At 30.8% G+C, this 16,710-nt stretch overlaps 1 protein-coding gene across 1 annotated transcript in view; it reads right to left on the bottom strand.

The window, feature by feature from the left end:
• The window catches only part of LOC124371574 (prosaposin-like), a gene marked incomplete at its 5' end in the record, with an annotated part of 79,434 nt that overhangs the window by 51,393 nt on the left and 11,331 nt on the right, over positions 1-16,710 (bottom strand). Inside the window, one exon of the mRNA XM_046829924.1 lies at positions 8,527-8,682. Within this exon, the coding sequence (XP_046685880.1) occupies positions 8,527-8,682 (156 nt within the window). The remainder of the gene's footprint in view (positions 1-8,526; positions 8,683-16,710) is intronic.

Genomic DNA, 16,710 nt, shown 5'->3' with positions numbered 1-16,710 from the left:
CAACCAATCAGATTGTTTAATTGTTGGTTCAAGTGGATGTGGAAAAACAACTTTATTATTGAATTTTATCTACAATAGGTTGATTCCTTATTCCAATTTGTATGTTTTTTTAGTAAATCTTTAGAACAGGACGCCTACAATAAATTGCAAGAAAGATTTGAAAATATTGAGAAAAACTTAAACAAAAAAATATCACATTTTATAATGCTTCTGAGGACATAGTTCCGTTAAGCGAATGTAAACCCAATTCGTTAATCGATTTTCGATGATTGTATTTTAGAAAATCAAGACGTTATTAAGGAATATTTCGTAATGTCCCGTCACAAAAATATCTCTTGTATCTATCTTTCTCAATGCTTTTCAAAGGTTGATAAACAAGTTTATTAGAAATAATTTGAATATTTTGTGTGTTTTTAAGCAAGACGATCACTATTCGAGAAAGATTTACAACAATTATGTTGGTTCTGATATGAGTTTTAACCACTTTAAATGAATTATGTGATAAAATTTGGAAGGAAGACTACGGATAGTCAAACTATTAATCTAACTTTGAAGCCTAAAAATGGTAAATATCTGAATAAATTTTTCTGATATAAATGCTGCTCAGTGGTCTCAATAAAATATTTGTTACAATTATTTTTACATTATCTTTACTTTTTATTTACATTATGAAAACAACTGAAAAACGGTAAATCTGTTCACGTTTTCACGCTTCGTGTTTCACGTTCCACGTTCCAACGTTCACGTTCCACGTTCCACGTTCACGTTCCACGTTCACGTTCCACGTTCACGTTCCAGTTCCACGTTCCACGTTCATGTTTCACGTCACGTTCGTGTTTAACGTTTCACGTTCGTGTTTTACGTTTCACGTTCACGTTTACGTTTCAGAATTTTCCTAAATAAATGGCGAACGTAACTTCTGAAGAAGCGAAAAAACTTGATCAAATCGAAAAGAAATTAATCAAAGAATTTAAAGAACAGATTCGAATTGATGAAAAAGAACAAGAACTTATTCAAAAAATTAATCAACCTGTAACTTCTGCAATAAAAAATGTTTAGGGCAAAATTGAAAATGTTTTAAGCGATAATCAAAATTTAATGAATTTGGTTCCAGTTTGTACGACAATTGCTGATATTTCGATTCCAGAATCTGAGTTTGAATTGCCAAAATTACCATCTTCAACACCATTTAGACCTCGAATCATTGAAGACTCTACCATAGTTGAACCAATAAGTCCTGGAACAACGGATATAATAATTGGTGAAATTGGTAAAAAATTTCTTCCTAGAGCAAAGGATGATAAATTTGGTTTGTATTGGGACAGAAAAAAGAAAAGTTTTATGATTGGAAATTTGCCCGTGAATTTTGAGCATAATGATATCATTATTAATGAAAAAACATATGAAGGAACTCAAGGTTTATGGAGATTATTAACAGGCACTGATGTTCCAAAAGATAGTTTATATTCTGAAGAAGACTTGAAAAAGTATACTGAAATTTTATGGAAATCTGATTCAATTTACAAAAATAATGATCCATCAACTAAGAAACCAAAGTCAAGTAAAGGTAAAAAATATCTCAATTTTGATAAACCAATTTGGGAAAAAAGAATCGAAGGATCAGGTGTGAGAAAATATAGTGATAATAAGATTGAATACAGATATATCGACGATTTGACAAAACTCGATGGAATTATTAATTATATTTATGCTCAAGAAAAGGCTGGAAACACAACAATTTTTTGAACGAAAAGAAAAGCGATTAAAGATTTTATTTCGAACAAACTTGACGAAATGATTGAAAAAACCTGATGGAATTAAATATTTAAAACGAGTTTTTGCCGGCAATAAGTTCATCTATGATTGAGGGTAGTGGACTTTTGAATGATTTTATCAACAATTTACCTTTTGAATTACACGTACCAACTTATCAGTATCTGGGCCTGGCACAAAACTCGAAAAAAGACTAAAAAGAGGAGATCCTGGTATAAATAAATTAGATCAAGCTGCTATGGAACACGATATTTTTTATGCAAAACATAGAGACACAAATTCCAGACATATCGCAGATAAAGTTTTGCAAGATAAGGCAATGGATAGATTTTTATATCAAAAGATGCTAGTTTAGGTGAAAGATTTGTTGCACTTCCTGCATTGTTGCTGGAGCAATGTTTTTTGAAGAGAAAACTAGGAATGGGAATCGAAGAGAACTTGAAATTTTAACTATATAAATGGAGGTGAACGTAAACTTCAGCAAAAATCAGAAAGAAAAAATAAAATCCGCTTTTAAGAAGAAAATACCCGTTAGTATTCAATTTAAAAATAGATCAACTAAAAAATGGCGAAGATAAGATATTTTTAACAAATAGACAATACAAATAAACTCGAAAAACATAAGAAAAACAATAAAGGAACCAGAATAGAATTTTCTTATAATCAGTTGAAAGAACTTAAAAAATGGTGGACTTTTGAAAGATTTATTAGATTTTGGAGAAAATATTCCAGTTGTTAAAAATGTTGTTCCTTATGTTCGTAAAAGCTGCTCCAATCGTTAAAAAGGATGTGATTCCTATTGTTCGAAACATTTTAAATTGGTTAGATAAAGAGTTGGAAGATGTTACAGGATCTGGATTAGATGAAAAAACTTTGAAATTACGTGAAATCAAACATTGAAAAAAAAAAATTTAAACCTTTAACATTCGGGGAATTGGAAGAAATCTGCAAAAATATTAAACATTTTAGAGGAATCTTCATGAGAGATACATTACCTGAAAAAGTTAAGAAATTTGAAATGTGGAATTGTGAATTTAGACTCGATTATGGGAAGTGGAACGCATTGGATTTGTTATTATAAAAATGATAAGAATGCATGTTATTTTGATTCGTATGGAAGAATTGAGGACAAACCACCTATAGAATTGATCAAATATTTGAAAAAATCAAGCGTCTACTACAATGATTCTCAGATTCAAGACTATAAAGATCCCCCAATTTGTGGTTCATTTATGTGTTTTTGTTTTGAATGAACTGAGTACTGGTAAAGATTTTAAAGAAGTTGTTAACAAATTATTACTTAATAAATATGGATTCACAAAATATTTTTGACGTATTTGGAACACAAATTATTCAAAATGTAGATAATAGTTTCAATTTTGATAGTTTGAGAAATGAGTTTGATAACAAGTTAGAAAATTTATTACAAAACCTTCCAGATTCAGATATGTTTGCTGTTGAGATTGAAGATTTTAAAGCAGAATATGATAACAAACTTGCAAATTTCATGAGTTCAAATGAAGTTGCTGATAAAATAAAAACATTGGAAAAAGAAGTTGATGATGGTGTAAAAAAATTATTTACCAATTTAAATGTCTCACATCGAAAAAAGCTGATGAAATTACTGAAGCAATCAAAGTTGAAAAGAATTATGTTAGTTTGGCTAATAAGAAAAGAATTGTCGGTGTTCGACCTGGTATTGACAAACATGATGTTGTTGTTAAAGAACAAATTTTAAAACCTCTAAAATTATCAGAAAACATCGATATTGTTTGATTTACATGATCCGAATGTTAAAAATGCCTTAGATTTTAAAGGAAAAAGAATTAGCGGTGTTAGTAAAGGAATTAATCCATTTGATGTTTGTTGTAATGATTCAATTAGAAGATCCCTATTAAAATGTTTAATGAACTAAAACAAAATTATGAGAATCATAAACAGCATGTTAAAGATTTTACAACAGAAGTCTATGAAAAACTTGAAGCGAGAAATAAAAGATCTATAGAAAATTGTGATGAAAAATTTACAAATTTTGAGGAAAATTTCAATCTATATAAAGGCGATCTTTATGGAAAAATAACAAACTTTTTGGAACATTTCGCTAAATTTCAAGAGGGTTTTAATGAAACCGATAGAAAAAATGGTGAAGTTTTTAAAAGAGTAGTTACTAATCAATCTTTACTTCATGATAAATTAATTAAACTAGAAGAAAACTTTGGCGAAATTAATGAAAAAGTTATAAAAAATAAGCAGTCTTTTGATAAGTTTTAGTTTAGATGCCACAAAAACTTTTGAGAATATTGATCATAAACTCGTTGAATACAACGATTTTATATCTCGATAAAGTAAATAAACTAGAATAAAACTTTAATAAAATTTAAAGAAGATGTTAATAAAACTTTTGAAAATATTGATAACAGATTTAATGGATTAGGCGGCTATGATGACTAATTTTTTCCTTATATAAATGGCGCTCATATATTGTGTGAGATGTAAAGAAAAAACTGCAACAAATGATATAAAATATTACGCAAATATCAATGGAGTTAAGAGAATTTCTGGAAAATGTGCTGAAATGTAACGCAAAAAAGAGCCTATTTATAAAAACATGATTTTGAAATTTTTTCTTAATAAATAGAGATGGCGGGACATTACAGTGCTTTCGATCTTTTTATCATGCAACACGAAAGAGATTTGAAAAAAGAACATTGGGATGACATTTCTCAAAAATATGAATTATCCGAAGATATGATGAGAATTATACGTAAACAAATTGAATTGGTTATAACATTGCTAAATATCAAACTTTATCATCAGAGTTCATTCAAGAAAATATACATTATCAAATTAAAAAGATCATATGTCTGTTCTTTGTCTCTATCAACACTTGAGTATAAAGTTTTTGGATGAAAATAAAGATACAGTTGATTGGAATAATATTATAGATAGCGGTTACTATCCTGTGCAGATTTTATTGAAATATGTGACCGAGATCGCAAAATTTAAGGAAGAGAATCCTGAATATGACGAAGTAGATCATTAAAAATGACTCTAATCTTTTTAATTATTTTACTAAAATTTATATCTTTTTCTTATAAAAACGTACATTAGAATCGATGAAAAAATGATACACGATGTTTAAAATTTCTCTTTATTAAATGGCGGACTACAGAAAATATGCTAGTGATATTGAAAGGGCGGAGTTTAAAAATTTCTATCCAATTAGTAACAACATTTGAATGAACCGAATAAAAGAACTGAGTTTTTAATATTGATTTTGGAGATAACTTTTGCTCGTCTAACTTCCAGTTTTTATATTTCTGGAACTTTAACAAAACAAGATGGTCAAGCATATCTTGGAACTGATAAATGTTAGATTAATCGATAATTTTATACCGTTTTTATTTTCTAAGATTGAAGTAAGAAAACACAATAAATTGATAGAAGAAGTCGAAAACTGTGGCCAATTAAGCACAATTAAAGGAACTATTTCGTATTCAAAAAGTGATGTTATTTCTCAAACTTCTAATGGCTTTGAATCAGATTTTAATTTGGTGTTTTTGAAGCAGCTGGAAATTTATCTCATTTTGGATTAGGATTTTTTTGAAAATGTTACTATTCCGATCTATAAAGGAGGATTTTAATCTAAGTTTTATAAGAGCAGAAGACGATGATGTGATTCTGAAGACTGCAACTGGAAATGTTTATGCCTGTTGATGGAAAAAATAACAATTTACAGATTTTTTTATTAGAGTTCCAATGATTGATTATAAAACCACGAGTAAAATTAGGTTGATTGATGAAATTACAAAAAGTCAAAACATTATGTTTAATTTTCTAGATTGGCAATGTATTGAACAAAAAGGTATTTCCGGAACAACTTATTCGTTCGATATTACAAACATTTATAGAAATATCTTCAATCCCAAGTTCGTTTATTATAGGTTTTTCAAACAGATAGACAGAATAATCAAGAAAAAAATCCTTCAAAGTTTGATAGTTTGGATGTAAAAAATATCAGAGTAAATTGAACGGTTCTTATTATCCAGATGAATTACAAAATTTAAACATTTCCGGAGGTCTTTTCAGAATCATGTGTCAGATGTATATCAAGATTTTTAAGAAAGTTTTACTGTGATAATAAGGAAAATGTATTACAATCCTAAAGAAATTTTTAGCGAATAGACCTATTTATGTCATTTGATACAACAAAGAGTTTGACAAATATTTCTGGTTCAAAGAACGATATAATTATCAATATGGATTTCAAAAAGCTGTTACACAAACGCGATTTGTTATGTTGTTGTTGTCTCTGAGAAATTTTTAGCCTATGATGTGATTAAGAACGATATTAGAGAAATTCAGTAGTTAATGATGTTCATATATTCTCTTTCATTCCTTCTAATACTTCAAAAATATACTCTTTCGCTGATGAAAAATCTCGATTTCTTCCCGGAATAATCTTTGTAATCATAGACAAAATATCCTAAATAGTTGTACAATAGAATGAAATTATTTCTATTTATCTCTGTTGTAGAAATGTAAACACAAACATTTGCGCTGAAAAAATTTATATCTCGGCAGAGTTAGTTCCATAATCTCCATTTAAACAAAAAATCTTTCTGTTTAAATGGAAGAGTATAATGCCAACTGTTACAAGTGTTCTAATAGAGGAGAAATTATCGATAAAAGATATTTAGTTTGTAGAGGTTGTAATTTAATTTTTGTACGAAAGACCTAAACCTAAAGAAATTTCGAAATAAACTAACACATTTGAATAATCTGCTTATGAAATTACAATACGGAGACAAGAAGCAAACAAAATTTGTTTACAGAATTTAGAAAACAGAATAAAAATTTTTACTTATCTCTTGGAACCATTGACAAAATTATTTTCCTTTTCAAAGAATACATTAGGTTTGTAGGTATCGATACACACGTTTTATTATGAAAAGATTTTACCTATAATCTTTCACTATTTGGATATTGAATTTGATTACGATTTTAAGCCTGAAATCTTTGATGATTTTATAGTACATTTGGAGAAATTAAAACGAAGAAACCTCGTGAAAAGAATGCGGTTTTACTCACATTCTCCCCGACTTCTCGAGTGATTGTTAGCAAATTTCATTTTTTTCCGTCTTTAAATTTTTTCTATTTAAATGGAGTTCTTGAAAGAGTTAAAATGATATTGGAGAATGTAAGTTTAAAGAGTATAAGAAGTTAAATGAATTGGAAGAAAGGAAGAAACATAGAATCTTGAATTTGGAGAAAATGAAAGATAAATTCGGGTTTACAATAATTGCCGAGTTGGAAGATTGTAAAGTACACTTGCCGAACAGATTTTTGACTGTTTTTGGATGAGAAAAAGATTTAAAGAATTAAACAAAAATGAAAAAATTTACACTTGATTGTTACTGGAAAGAAGACTATAAAAGATAAAGAAATTATAACAATTAACTTTGTAGAATAAAGTCTTAACTCTAAAACTTGCAGTCCCTCCCCACGTCATAGTACTGTTTTGATAACCATAGTTGGTGTCTTTCTTCATAGGAATCACATGGAATATTATCTACAGTAATACCTTTTGTTTCACACAAAATGTGGCTATATTCTATAAGAAAAATTCTATAATGCTCTTTAATGAATTAAGTTGATAAATCTTGATACTCACAAAAATTCCTAAGAAATTCATCAATTAAGTCTTGATTATCTTGAAAGAACGTATAATATGGGAAAAATGTCATAAAAAAACGATGAAAACTCTGTTTGTTTTTATTTTTTACTTTCTTTTCAATATCTTTCGTAATTATATTAAATATGTAATCCCTTACTTTTTTTAGTTTTTTGCCGATAGTAAAACACTCCATTAGACGTTTTTTCTGCAAAAAGACTTTACAAGTTCTTTGAATTCTGTATCATTTAAGGAAAGTATCAACTGTTCTTTAAAATGTTTTGGTAATTCGTTGAACTCGTTAAAATTGTCTTTCTTTGTAAGTTTTTTGAAATGCTAGAAACTGAAGAGAGCTTGGTGAGTTCATGTTGTTTATTTAGTAGAAAAGTTTTTTATTAAAGTACAGTATGTTTTTAGTAAAAATGTTTTAAATTGATTAAATTTTATTAAGATAAATCCTTTATTTGTAGCAGATTTGACAACATTTTACAAAGCACAGCTTAAGAAAGTAGAAGCAAACAGCTATAGATTTGGTTAATTTTTTCATTCCTCAGAGTAGAATAGTAAATGTGCCGATCCTGGATCGCTTTTGAAGACGAACGACTGTAGATTCGGTTAATTTTTCATTGAGATTTGCTGTGTTATTTTCTCAGCTTCCTTTATGGTACATTGAACAGTATTTTACATTGCTTTTTCGGTCGGCTCCGAAAGTGCGCCAGGAACCCCATATTACTATCTACTTATATATATTAATATTTTATGTTGACCAGTGGACCTTTTATTGAATATTAAAGACAAAAGCTTATTACACTATGAAATTATCTCTGATTGAAATAAACTACTCTTGACTTTTATAACACACAGAGCTGTAAGGGCATCCAACTGTTGTTATGTATTTGATGGGGAACAGTGTTTTTGAAAGGTGAAAACTCCAAGTTCCCTCCCAGCTCGCTGAAAAAGGTATTGGTAATAGCAAATTATCGATAGTAACGATAGAATTAAGATGTAGTTCTCATGTTTTCTTTTTAATTGAGCTTCTAGCTGCAAACATAATAAAACTATCAATAATTATCTCTCACCTTAGTGTGGTTATGGTACCTCTCACTGCACACACCAGCCATGTGACAGACACCACCTGGATACAGACGCTCAGCCAGGTTCTCGTACAACTTGTTGAAATTAACGATGATCATGGCAGAACAGCTGTCTGAGAAACTGCCCATAGATCCACACATCTGCCAAGAACATTAAGTCAATGATAGAACTGGTATTTCAAATCAATAGATCGATTTTGTTATCAAGCTATTTAAACATTATATATTCTAAAACTAGAAAATATTTATTACTATATTAGAAATAAGAAGTTTTAATACGATAAGAAGAGAAGTATTTTCTTTGGGAAATTGAAAGGTTAGTATTCTTCTTAGTGTACAGAGAGTAAATTGGAACATATATAAACAATTTTGTCACAATCACAGAAAGACTACTTAATCTCTCTTTTTGTGGTTGATAAAATGGGTAATGGCAAACATATATTCCATTTACGAGGGTTTCTCAATAAGTAACGAGACAAATCAATGTGTAAGTTGCCATTATTACACCTGTTTCTTATCAGCTCTTCAAGAGTATTTGGTAAGCGTTACCTCAAGTGTACTCAGTTAACAATTGCTGTGAGCGTTGTTACTGTACAATGATGAGCGTCGACAGTCAATGATAAACAATTGACTCTAAGTGACAAGAAGTGATGTGGTGGATGTGCTATGTATATAATTTAATTTTTATGTTATAGTACATAAACTATCTATATAAAAGTTGAATATAACAGTTGGTACAGGTGAAGAGCTTCTATTGACACATAAGCTTTTAATTTTGTTGCATTAATGTATATAACAATTTAAATCAAAGTTTTACTTACCTTGATCTAAGTTGAAACCACATGTTTAACTTATAATATTGGAACTGTAAATTAAACATTTTATAACTATCTTCAGAGTACAAATATATTGAAACACTGATTTTATGTAATAAACCTGTACTTTAAATTGTAATTTTGTGGAATACAACTGAAGTAATATTTATTTTTATAAATTGAATGAAAAGTGACAGGAAGTGAGAATTCCAATGACTCTTGTAGAGACAGACACTAGATAGGGATAGCCTGGATTTTCAATCAGCTGTAGACCTAACTGGTTGGTGAGCCACCTGTAGTGACAGGTCAAGGTCAGTCAGGTTATTCTGCTTTGTACTGCTGTCTGCTTTGTTTACGTACTTGTTTACATTGGTCAAAAAAAGAAAAAAAAGAAAGTGAGCAAACTTGTTCACCGTAATTCATGCCCACATAGGATTAGCATTTTTTTCTTTTAATTTATTTTGATACAGCAAATAAAGGACTTAAAATAAGATATCATTGTTTGAAAATAATAAATATTATAATAATATAATTTTGACAATGGGAAAATATCCCTGTGGTAAGTGTGAAAAAAATGTCATCGGCTATCCTATGTAGCATATGCAATAAATGGTTTCACTTTAAGTGTGTTAACTTGACCATTACTGATGTGAAAACAATGGAGAAAGAACAATTTTTGGAGGATTGGAGATGTTTAAATTGTTATTCAATAGACAAAAACGAATCTATGATTAACGCAAGTACAGAATCTACTGAAGAAAATTCAGAAAAGCTGAATTATTCGTCACTAGCTAATGAGATGAATAAATCTGTCTTACAAGAAAATGAATATTTACGAAAAGAACTACACTCGGCAAAACACAAAAGCTCGTTTTATATACTGGAACTTGAAGACAAAGTAAAACAAAATGAAGAAGACTATGAATTATTATTAAAGAAAGAGTCAGTTGAAAAAGAACAGGAATTATTGAAGAAAATAAAAGTATTGGAGAACAAACTCAGATATGAAAAAGAGGCAAAAGAAAAGCTTATCTCAGAGGTAGAAGAAGAAAACAAAGCAAGTGAACATGTACATAACTATACAAATAGATCGTGTGATAGATGTGTAATTCTTAAAGAGGAAACTACAAAAATGCTTGATACAATACGGTCTCTAGAGAGTATAATTGGGATCTTGGAAAGAGAAAAACTCAATAAACCAGACACTATATGTAAAAGATCAGGGGATCCCAACTGCTTGGATTATTTCTCTCCCTTAAATGGTGTACAACAACCCACTCTTGATGTTGAAAAGTGGCTGAAAGTGCCATCTCGTCATTCTGTTAAACCAATTAACTATAATAAGTCAGGTCCAAAGTTCTTCTCAATTAATCCGTTTGAGGTACTTTCTGATGTTTCTACAGAAGAGGTGACTGATGAAAATGAATGTATCATCTCATCTATCAATATTAATACTGCTAAATCAAAAGTCCATCAGGCAAATTACAGCGGCTTGAAAGCCAAACAAGTTCACTGCCACAATACTTGTGAGAATAAGAATAAAGATACACTGTTGATCTGTGCTAACAGCCATGGGAGTGGCCTGTCTTGGCATATTAACAAGAACCAAAAACTCTTATTCAGCAGTGGGGTTCGTGAGACCTACTATGCTGTTCGAATTAATTGGGACAAACATGTTTTTCTGGTCTTTGTTAGTTTGTGATAACTGGTGATGTCCCAGACCGCTTCAAACCGGTTATAACTGCATAGAAGTAGTGTGCTGGGTTGACCTTGACTGTAAAAAACTTGTTTGACTGGTTTTGGAGTGTCATTCCTTCAGTTGTGAGCCTTTCTTTGTGGCGGTCGGTGGTTGTGGTACTGTGTTCCGTTTATTACGTGCTTCTTCAAAGATGGATATAACACCTAGGAAGCGTGCTAAAGTTGTTGCTCTTAATGAACACACGTCTATGACTGTGAGAGATATAGCTACAGCAGTTGGTGTGGGAAAATCTAGTGTTTCCAGAATTTTAAAAACATATCAAGATTCCGGATCATTGTCTCCAAAAAGAAAAGGAAAATGTGGGCGCAAACGTAAAACAACTCCAAGAACTGACAAAATTCTAATAAGAAATAGCAAAATAAATCCAAGAAAGACAAGCACAGACCTTCGAAGGGATTTGTTGGATTCTGGTATTGAAGTGAGTACTTCAACTGTAAGGAAAAGACTTCTGGAAGTTGGTCGAAAGGCAAGAAAACCGAAGAAAAAACAATTTCTTACTAAGAAAATGATGCAAAAAACGTTTAGTATGGGCTAAGAAATACCGATCATGGACTGTAGATGACTGGAAAAAAAGTTATTTTCAGTGATGAATCACATTTATTTGTGCAGGGATATCTATCAAGTGTTGTTAGGCGGAGTGAAGGTGAACCTTTGCGAGAAGGTCATATCCAACAGACTGTTAAACATCCTTCTAAACAGATGTTTTGGGGTTTTTTTTTTTACCACAAATGGTACTGGGAGCTTAGTTCCCATCAATGGGATGATGAATTCAGCCAAATACATCGACATACTACGCAGTCGGATAGTTCCATTTATGGAAACATTTGATGGAACATTTCAACATGACTTAGCCCCTTGCCACAATTCAAAATTGGTCAAGACTTTTATGCGGGAAAACAAAGTAAAAGTGCTTGATTGGCCTGGTAACTCACCCGACCTAAATCCGATTGAGAACTTATGGCATATTCTCAAGAAACGTTTAGCTAAGATGGATTGCACTACAAAAGAAAAAATGATAACAAGTGCTATACAAGTTTGGTTTCACGATGATGAAGTCAAGAACATGTGTGCTAAACTAGTGGAGTCAATGCCAAGACGTGTAGGTGAGGTCATTTCTGCTAAAGGAGGACATACTTCATACTAATGTATTGATTGTTCAATCTAAATAAGGTATCTAATGATTAAAAACTAATGTTTTAGGAAAAAATTGGTTTTTTTTCATTTGTCCCAATTAATTCGAACAGCATAGTAGTGGTCAAACAAAAGACATACTGGACTCTAGTAATATTTCAAATGAATTAAAAAGTAAAGATGATGTATTAGTAATTTTCTGTGGCACAAATGACATCTCAAGGAATGAAGCAAATGAAGCTATAACTGGTATAACAGACAATTCAGAAGGTTAGGAACAACACCATAGTTCTGGTAGATTTGCCAAATAGATTTGATCTTCCTCAATGGTCATGTGTGAATAAGTTGCAAAGAAAATCTAACTTATCAATTAAGGAACTGTGTAACTCTTATAAAAATGTGATGTTGGTTGAGATAAGCAAAGCGGAAAGACATCTGCACAATCGTCAGGGACTACACCTTAATAATAGAGGAAAGAGATGGCTTGCGGAGCAAATCTGTACTGCTGTAAACCACATGAATGATGGAACTACATCACCATCGCAGCCACAAGGCAATTTAGTGAGAACTGAGGGGATGCCGGCTGCGGCAGAGACCACATCACCACTCACTCGCCCTTCTACACCTGCGGACGTGAGGGCTGCAGCATCACCATCAACCCCTCTTGTAAGTGCTAAGGGGGTGCCAGTCGCGGCTGGGATTGTGTCACCAACATTTTTGCATATCACCACACTGGCAACTGACTCTGCTACACCATCGGGAAACGGACTTCTGCCTTCGGTGCAACATCCTCTTTAGAATTTAAGTGTAGAAGTAAGCTAAATGTCTTGACTATAAACATACAATCAATAAGAAACAAAATAGGGCAACTAGAAGTCATTTTGAATATTAACAATATTGATGTGCTGTGTATTAATGAGCACTGGTTACATGAGGATGAAATTACTCTGTATGTCCCAGAAGGTTTTATTGTGGCATCTAGTTTCAGTAGGAAACCACCTCTTACTCGGGGAGGCTCATCAATAATGGTTAATTGTAGCTTGAAATATGAAAGTATAAATGTATCTAAGTATAGTATTAATTATTTATGTGAAGCATCTTCTATTTTACTGTTATACTTTTATTTTATTTTATTAAATGTATATAGAACTCCAGACTCAGATTTTAATAATTTTATAAACAATTTAGAACGCTTAATATTGGATTTAATGGATAGACCATACACACATTTTGCTTTATGTGGGGATTTAAATGTTGATATTTTAAAACCAAATAGGCCCTATGTACAGTATTTTTTTAATGTTCTTAGGTCTACTAACCTATATTATGTGAATGAGCAGCCAACCAGAAACTAGTCCTGTCTTGATAATGTCTATACAAATGTCAAACAGGAGCTATATTGTTGTTCTCTCATTAACCAGGATATAGTATCAGACCATGCTGGGGTCTTGGTTGAGTTTGACTTAAATAAAGTTAGGCCAAAACAATGTAATGACATACGATCAACAACACGACTTCTTACAAGGGACCGATTGTTTAGCCTTACTGAAAGTTTAAAAAATGATACAGACTGGACTCCTTTGTATCTTGTAAGTGATGTAAATTTAGCATTTGAATTCTTTGTAAATATTGTGTCTAATATTTTAAATAACAACTGTCCAATAGTCAGTGTAAAAGGCAAGGGCAATTCAAGACAACGTTATAAAAGATGGTTCACACCTCAACTACAAAATATGAGAGCTGACTTGTTAATTTTATATGATAAGTGGAAGAAAAGTTGTAATACCGTTGATAAGGATAGATATAAGAGATATAGGAAAATTTACAATAAGACTATTTCTGAAGAAAACATTTCTGTAAATAATTATTTAATATCAAATGCTCCAAATAAATGTAAAATGGCATGGAATATTGTAAGAAATGAATCTGAAGTTAAGAAATCAAATATCTCAAAAAATATACCACTCTTGCCAGGAGAGTTAAACAGTTATTTTGTTAATGTACCATTAACTAACAACACAATAAATTCCGTAAATGGTTTAACTCACAATGATTTTTTGCATAATTTTCCTCTCCCTGATAAAGAGAATTTGAATTTTAAGTGGAACACGATTGATGATAGTTTGGTAAAATTTATTGTAAATAGGTTAAATAATACACGCAGTGAGGATATTTATGGGCTCTCAAACTTTGTAATAAAGCATATAATTAATGTGATAATAGTGCCTCTTACTTACTTGATAAATTTAACTATGTTTAAAGGTCAGTTTCCAGATTGTCTAAAATCAGCTAAAGTCACCCCAGTTTTTAAAAAAGGTAACAGAAATTTACCAGAGAATTACCGACCCATTGCAATTGTGCCTGTTTTCAGTAAAATAATTGAATCTTGTTTGTTGTCTCAATTGCATAATTATTTTGTAAATAATTCATTGCTATATGACCATCAATATGGGTTTAGGCCTAAACTCTCCACTGCAATGGCTGTGGAAACTATGATTGATGTAATTTTAAAAGGTTTTGAAGATAGGTTAGTTATAGGTTCTAGTCTGATTGACTTGAGCAAAGCTTTTGACAATGTGTCCCATAGTATATTATGTAGAAAACTAGAATATTATGGCATTAAGAATGTGGAGTTAAGTCTGTTAGAAAGTTATCTAACCAATAGAAAGCAGGTTGTTAAAGTCAATAATTCTCAATCTGAGTATTTAAATGTAATAGCTGGTGTCCCTCAAGGATCTGTATTGGGGCCATTTCTTTTTTTAATCTATGTAAATGACTTTAGTGTAAATATACCTTGTCTATCTGTACTATACACAGATGACACCACACTGATTAGTGCAGATGGGAATATTGCCAATGTTATGTTGCAATTAAATACATCTCTAGAACAAGCTAAAGCTTGGTATTCTGCAAATAGCCTTTTAATAAATGAAAACAAAACTGAAAATATAATATTCACACTTAAAAAACCATTGGATTAATGATAGTTTATTCAAACCTGTAAAACTACTTGGCTTCTATCTAGATAGTAAACTGTGCTGGAATGTACATATTGAAAATCTCTGTAAAAAATTATCTAGGGTAATTTTCCTGCTAAGAAAATTGAAGTACTGTGTAAACTTAGAAACACTTATAATGACGTACAACGGCTTATTTCATAGCCACTTGTGTTACGGCATTCGACTGTGGGGTAATTCCAGTACAACAAAAAACGTTTTTGTCTGGCAGAAAAAAGCAATTAGAATATTAGCTGGATTATCATACCAAGAGTCTTGCAGACAACATTTTTCTAGGCTTAAAATTATGACCTTGGCATGTACTTATATTTTCTATAACCTAATATATGTAAAAGAAAATGAAGATAGATTTGAAACACAATGTACACTCCATGAGTATGATACCAGATCAAAAGATAATCTAAGAACTCCTAATATAAGGCTAGATAAATATTATAAAAGCCATAAATACCAGCAGTTAAAACTATTTAATAAGCTTCCTCTTTTTGTTAGAGCTTTACCTTTCAAACAATTTAAATCAAAAATGTCAGAGTGGCTTAAGCTTAAGGAATTTTACAGTGTTGAGGAGTATATGAAATGTGATATGTTGTAAATAACAAATATATATAAGGATAGTCCATAATTTATTATATTTATTTTAAATTTTAGATTTTAACTCCATGTCTCTGTGTGTTTTTTGTGCTTTTTATGTTTTATTTATTTGAGTAGATTTATGTATTTGTTATATATTTATTGTAATAGATATGACTGGAAACTAGTATATATTTATACTATACCAATAGAATTACGCTGAAAAATAATGTTATTTTGACGAAGCCTATTGTAATCTTTGGAATACTTAATGGCCAATAAAACTTCTGATTTCTGATTCTGATTTCTGATTTCTGTACAAGAATTACAATCAGTGACAGATTTTTAGTTACTGAGAATGTCATAGGTACATGATAGTATGTTCCAAATTTAACACATTCACAACTTGTGCCCCATAGGGTTTCGAGATAAATAAATTGTTTAGGTACCCCTTAGGGTACACGGAGAAACATTGAAAAAACATACTGAAATTTTTTTTCAAAATTGCAATGCCTACATACTTTTCTAAACGTTTAACGTAAAAATAACGATTACGGTTTTTTTGCCATTGTTATTGAAAAATTTGAAGGCAAATAAAAAAGTTCAGAAATAAGCCGTTGTCATGAAAGTGTTAAAAGGAGTAATTATTTCGTCCGTAGAATCTCTTTTGCAAGTTCATTCAGAACATTTTACTGTTGAAACAATACCTAATGAAATGAATGTTTCACTTCAAGATTCAAGATCCTTTAATTGTCCTTAAATGTTTTTATGAATGCAATTTATGTAGTCAAAATACTTAATAGTATTTATTGATATGGTGTCAACTTAAAAATAGAAAGAAGGGAGCACTCTGTCCATAGCCTATTATTAAACAACT

This window comes from Homalodisca vitripennis, unplaced genomic scaffold (assembly GCF_021130785.1).
Source record: "Homalodisca vitripennis isolate AUS2020 unplaced genomic scaffold, UT_GWSS_2.1 ScUCBcl_1583;HRSCAF=5389, whole genome shotgun sequence".
In the NCBI taxonomy this organism is placed as follows: domain Eukaryota; kingdom Metazoa; phylum Arthropoda; class Insecta; order Hemiptera; family Cicadellidae; genus Homalodisca; species Homalodisca vitripennis.
This window is presented reverse-complemented; position numbering and strand designations above follow the sequence as displayed.